This window comes from Epinephelus moara, chromosome 6, assembly GCF_006386435.1.
Source record: "Epinephelus moara isolate mb chromosome 6, YSFRI_EMoa_1.0, whole genome shotgun sequence".
In the NCBI taxonomy this organism is placed as follows: Eukaryota; Metazoa; Chordata; class Actinopteri; order Perciformes; family Serranidae; genus Epinephelus; species Epinephelus moara.
Window position 1 is genome coordinate 37,117,057 of NC_065511.1, and position 6,181 is coordinate 37,123,237.

Sequence of the window (6,181 nt, forward strand, 5' to 3'; positions counted from 1 at the left end):
TATAGTATGTCGTCCAAAACTGCATAAAAAAGTCATAGTATAGTATGTCGTCCAAAACTTAAAAATAATTTAAAAACTTCATAGTAAAGTATATTGTCAAAAATCATGGAAGAAAAAAAAATCATAGTATAGTACGTCGTCCAAAACTGCATAAAAAAGTCAACGTATAGTATGTCAACCAAAACCATAAAAAAAGTCATAGTATAGTATGTCGTCCAAAATCATGATAAAAACTTAATAGTATGCTGTGCATCATAGTGACAGCACACTACCATGGCATTATTAAAGTAACACCTTCTCCCACAGCAGCTCAGTGTTTCTGATGGTCTTTGAGAAACTAATCTCTAACTCTTTGATGTGTCTTTATTCCCTCAGGGTCAGGCAGACCTACTGAAACACGCCAGGAATGAAGTCCAGGAGAACCTCAAGCAGATCCACTATGCTGCGCTCACCTGTAACCTGAGTAAAGGAGGATCAGCAGGCGGCTCCACTGGCTCTGAGTCTAAGAGCAGACGCAGCCTCGAGGCTATTCCCGAGAAGGCTGTCGCGGAGGAGGAGCTCACCGATGAGGACAACTAGAGACCCACAGTCCCACTCTGGTGCTCTCCTGGCACCCACATTCAGACCTCGACTCTGTTCCTGCCTCCTGAGCTCAAAACCCAAAGCTCCTGCTCTCCACTCTGTGGCATCATCGCTCTACACGAGACAGTGTTTTTCCACAATTCCATCGTGTGCATTCCTGTACCCCAAGCACAGCTGTAAGCTCTTACACTTCTGCCTTGTAATCATCAATAAAGTGGCACCACTACTTAAAGACACAAATCCTTCCCAAGTTGACATCACAAAGTTTATACAAGTTTGGAAAATTGCTGTCATTATTTCTAAGTCTCAAAATGTTTAAAGCTGTACTGAAAGCTGGAAGAGTCTGAACCATCATAAACATTTGCTACACATCTGATGCTGCCTAGCCCACACTGAGTGTGCACACATATAAATACCAGATCTTACAACCCAGCGAGAGCCTGACTTGGGGAAATGTTAAAAGGGATCACATGTAGAAACGCTGGTGATCATCAGTGGCAGACATAAATCCTAACGCATCAGTTCATCACCCTCCCTTCCCCGTCTCATTTCCTGGGTGAGCTGGGAGAGCCGAGTGAACTACCAGCCACGTTAACGTTTAAGACATTGACCTGCTGTTCAGAGACGGTGCACTTCTACTCAGCTGACCGGGGCCCTTGGATTGTTGAAAGAGATTTCTTAAAGCACAATTTTTTTGGAGTTATGAATGTAACAGGACAGAGGGAGTGGAAGAAGAAAACAAGGGGACACAAACGTCACGAATGAGAGTAAAGAGCTGTTTACAATGCTGAACTTGTCCATGTTCTTGTCTGCCAAAATAGTATAATATACTATGTGTATATATGGAGTTTCCTGTTACCTTTTTTTCTGCAGAGTGCAACATTTTATTATTGTATACTTGGAAATATAAGATTTATTTTATAAAAGATATATGAACATGTCTGTGGAAAAACAAGAGGTTTTATTTGTCTGTAGATAACAAGGGTCGTCACGAGGAGAAGTGACCTCGGAGTTTTCCCGGCGGAGAGCTCGTACGTGTGGAGACAGATGGACTAATAACAGAATGTATTCAAACCGTTTGTGGTGCAAACAACAGCAAAGTCTCAACAAACCACAACCAGCAAACTGCATGAGAAGGAGCCACGACTGGTCGTTGTTAACATACACTCAAAAACACTTTGGACGGTGACACATTTAATATTTCAGCATTTCATCTGGGAAAATGTTCGGCCTTTATTTTTGGGGCATGGTCCTCCCATTTCAGGGCGCTAAAGACAACGTAATGCTCCGAATGTTCCACCAATGTAAAAAGAGAGAATACTGCAACTAACAAAATGGTGCCAGATATTTTTGTTTTTTTCTATCTCTCCAGGTGTGCTCCCAAACAATCCCACTGTTATTTAAAACTCCCCCAATGAGAAATCAGCTCTGGCTGCTTTAAACACTCATCCCCTTGTTTACTTGCAGTCATCTGGGTAAGTTATTTTAGTGAGCAGAGTGATTGAAAGCGTCTCACAGGGAACCAACAGGATGTGTCTGGGTTGCAGACTCTGAATGGGAGGTCATGTACAAAAACAAAGACGATGCTTTCACTTTAAAAGCTATCCAATGTTAAAAAGACGTGTCTCCCTGTCCATCACTCGTGGGCTTTGCTATGTCTCATCCTGCAGTTAGTGTGCCACATCTAACCACATCTGGGACAGCTCCAGTGGTTCCTGTCTGTCACAATGCTTTGATAACCCTTATTTAACTCAGGTCTGTTGAGAAGATGGAAGAGAAGGATATGAACTGAAGAGTAATAACAGCTTCATAGCCATTCCTGGTGACTAAGTAGAATCTGATCCACAGTAATAACCCTGATATTTAACTGTGCCACATTACTGCTAACTAGGGCTGCCACGATTAGTCGACTAATCGATGACTAATCGACTACTAAAATAATCGGTGACTATTTTAGTAGTCGACTAATCGGTTTGAGTCATTTTTCATAGAAAAGTACTATAAAAGTACCCCAAAATACTCTTACTGCAGCTTCTTACGTTCAGATATTGGCAGCTTTACACACTCTCCTGTAACAGTGAACTAAAACCCTTCAGCGTGAGTATGAAACAAGACATTAGATGACGTAATTTTGGGGTTTGGGCGAGACAGACTGACATTTTTCAACATTTAAACACATTTTTCGATGAAATGATTAGTCGACTAATCGAAGAAATAATCGACAGATTAGTCGACAATGAAAATAATCATTAGTGGCAGCCCTACTGCTTACTACAAAATACAGTGTCAGTTGAATAGTTGGAAGTGATGAAGAAGTTTTTGCCTTTTGAAATGCCTTTCCCCCACATGTTGCTTCAACAGTGTTTTGCTTGCTTTTCATTTAACAGTCCACATCTGTGTCTCTCATTTCAAATCTCAAAGTTATCTCACTAAAAGTTCTGCACTGACTGGACCAAGGATGCTTCAAAATGATCAGTATGTGACACCGTAGCCATTTGAACGTGATCTACACTCAGTTGCCAGTTCATTAGGTACACCTAGCTTAAATAAATCCAGTCCTGCAGTAACAGCTTCTTTCAGGAAGATTATAGTGTTCAGTTTGTCTGAGAACTGCTTTAAGGAGATGATTTAATTTTGTGCTCATTTTGGAGGCTGTAGTTTGTGGTGTTGAGTTGTACTGCATCATATAGGGAAGTGTTTCTAATATTTAGTCCATGTTTATATCAACGTGCGTAGGTGGAACACTTGTTATAACCCAATGCAACATAAACTGCAGACTCTAAAATGCCAACACTAACTTCAGTAAACAGATTCTGCAGAATCTGTAAGCCATGGGACAAGATTTTGGTATCTGAGGTGTTCTGGTCTCTGTTAATAGTCTGAGTACCAGTACTGACCAGTCCCGTTTGAATGGCAGGTAAAGAGTGTGAGAAAAGGCAGACTGCACTGGCTGATATGCAATCTCAGAACCAACTGGATATGTCTGACAAGTTAGCTTTATATTAGCTTTTTGAAAATGCGTCTGCCTTCACATGTAGATATGTGTTTATTGAGACTGATCAAATCGGCCGGCGCACAGAAGAGGGAGTCTTGGCCTGGACATCTTTTTCTTTTGGATAGGGATGTTCCAGGACAGAGTTTGGGACTGATAGTGATGACTGATGAGAGTTTATATCCATTGCTAAGTTTCAACTCTTGTCTCTAGCTGGGCTTCTTAGACCTAAAATGTTATTAAAAACATACAGTGTAAAGCAGCCCGAAACATTGCACCGCCCCTTTGTATTAAACTACATTTTCCAGTGACTGTATATAAAAATGAATAATGCGTCTCCACCTCCTCCCACTGTGCAAAAATGAAGCCAAAACATCCCGGTTAAGGGAGCTGCCATCTTAACATCATTTGGAGCCAGTGTCTGTGATCTCAGCAGTATCAAGTTCCCACACATACATCCATTCAACCAATCCTGAGCAGCACTATTGAGCGTGAGCACACCAGTTTGCACAGACAGCTGTCAGTCATGACGTCAAACCCCATTTTTATGGCGTCAAACATCAAATTTAAGCAAATTTAAAACCAAACTTAAAAGAAAAACTTGATAAAACATAAGTGCGATGAGAACTACCTACAATGAGAGAATCCATCTTTAGAAAAATATTGGACGTGTACTTTGATTTTTCAGTTTGGCCCATGTGCATCCACTAACGCAGAGGGAGTGGGGTTTAAGACCTGTACTGCAGCCAGCCACCAAGGGGCGATCTAGATGTTTGGCTTCACTTTTGGGAGCTGTCATGTCGTCCATCTTTACATACAGTCTATGATTATTTCTAGCTAGGTGTACCTAATAAACTGGCAACTGAGTAATGCAAAAATATTGAATTTTCATTTTTATTGATGACTAATAAAGTCAGCATCATGCTAATGTTGTTGGACTGTAGCTGCCTGAAGTAACTCAACAGTTTGAAAGGTGATCAGCTAAAAATTAATTAGTCTGTGTTATAATGTGCTTAAAGTCCCGTCTCTTGCAATTTGTTAGTGTTCATCCTTATACAGGGGCTACAAAATAAAATGGGGAAAACAGTTGCGAGTACTTTCTGTCTGTACACATTAACCTTAAATTAATTTAGCATCACGTGGCCACATCCTGCCTTAACGGATTTACATGGATCTTTTAGTTTAGACAAAATAATAATTACCAGCAAAAAAATCAACTGCTTGAATTCACTCTCAAAACATTCAGCATTTCTCTTGACACACGTGCATTTGGACTGTTGAATGAAGCCTGAGCATGTTTTTTGTTCTTTTGTTTCCCCCTCAGTGTTCACAATGTTGTTTTAATGCTGTCCACACCTCCTGCACATCACTCGACCCACGACATGATGAATAAACTGTTGTCTCTGGATTTCAGTGCTGTGCCAGTTGGCGTATTTCTTATTGTTGTTGAGAGAATGGAAAAAGAAATGCATTTCAGCTGTACTCCAGTCTCATGTCTTCATCTGTCAAGTCCAAAAAAAAAGAAGAAAAAAAAAGAACCCTCAGAATAAACAATGTTGGATAGATGTGTGCGCCTGATGTTTTTTGTAATTCAACTATTTGTTGTGAATAAGTCGTCACCACGTATGAACCAGATTTTGCTCTGAGCTCGTTCCTAAGCAATAGTTACATCTGTGAAATCCCATCGTGTGTTCTCTTACTGCCCAGCGACTCGTTCCCTTCTCCCTGCGGCAACCCGGTCGATGCTCCACCCGGCCTCAACTCTTCAACCCTCCTCCCTCCAGGCTGCAGCATGTTGGACTGACCTTCCCGCTCTGGTCAGTGCCGCTGCTGCTGCTCCCCATTTCCCCACTGTGGGCAGCTTCGAGAAGTAATTCACATCCCAGCGTCTCGGTGAATCACTGTGTTCCCAGTCCACTTGCTCTTACTGCGAGAAGAAGAAAATCACTCTTGGTTAAAATGTCACTCTGAGGTCAAAGGAATATTTCATCTCCTTCTTTCCCTCCCTGTGGCTCCCACCTTTACAGCCCTCAATACTGGCCTCTAATCCACAAATTACTGCTCAGTCTCCTGCTGCTTTCATTCCAAATCGCTCTCAATTAAAACATCACAGCCAAGCGTCCCAAAATGCTAAACACCACCTGAGGTCATTAATGCAAAAATACATATATGTATTAGTCTGCTGCACGGCCACTTGAATAAGCGATCATTTATTTTCAAGGACAGATACACCTCGTCCTGACTCTCCCAGCTGTTTTTCCAGAGCTGGAGGAGTGCATGCATCAGTATTGATTAGCTCCCTGTGTGTTGAGCGGAGCAGAGAGAGCCTGGGGAAATAAAGCTTCAGCTCGATCTGGCTTTAGCACGCAGACACAAACACACGCAGAGGTAACAGACAAAAGCAGGCGCTGTTTTATGAACGTTCCAGCTGTGTAGTTACTGACCAGCACGCATCAACTTCATTTGTACAGCGAGACACAAAGTGCTTTGCACAGAGTGAATTAAGGCCCCTGACAGCAAATGCTTGATCATCATTTCATTTTATTCCAGAGCTGGAAACAGTCAAGAGAAACGTCTGCGCAGCTATGTAAAGTTATAGTGGAGTAA

General features: G+C 41.7%; 1 protein-coding gene across 1 annotated transcript in view; it reads left to right on the forward strand.

The window, feature by feature from the left end:
• The window catches only part of LOC126391164 (inactive phospholipase C-like protein 2), a 54,138-nt gene extending 48,999 nt beyond the window's left edge, over positions 1 to 5,139 (forward strand). Inside the window, exon 6 of the mRNA XM_050045703.1 lies at positions 376 to 5,139. Coding sequence (XP_049901660.1) covers positions 376 to 579 — 204 coding nt within the window. The 3' untranslated portion in view covers positions 580 to 5,139. The remainder of the gene's footprint in view (positions 1 to 375) is intronic.
• The last annotated feature ends 1,042 nt before the right edge of the window (positions 5,140 to 6,181 follow it).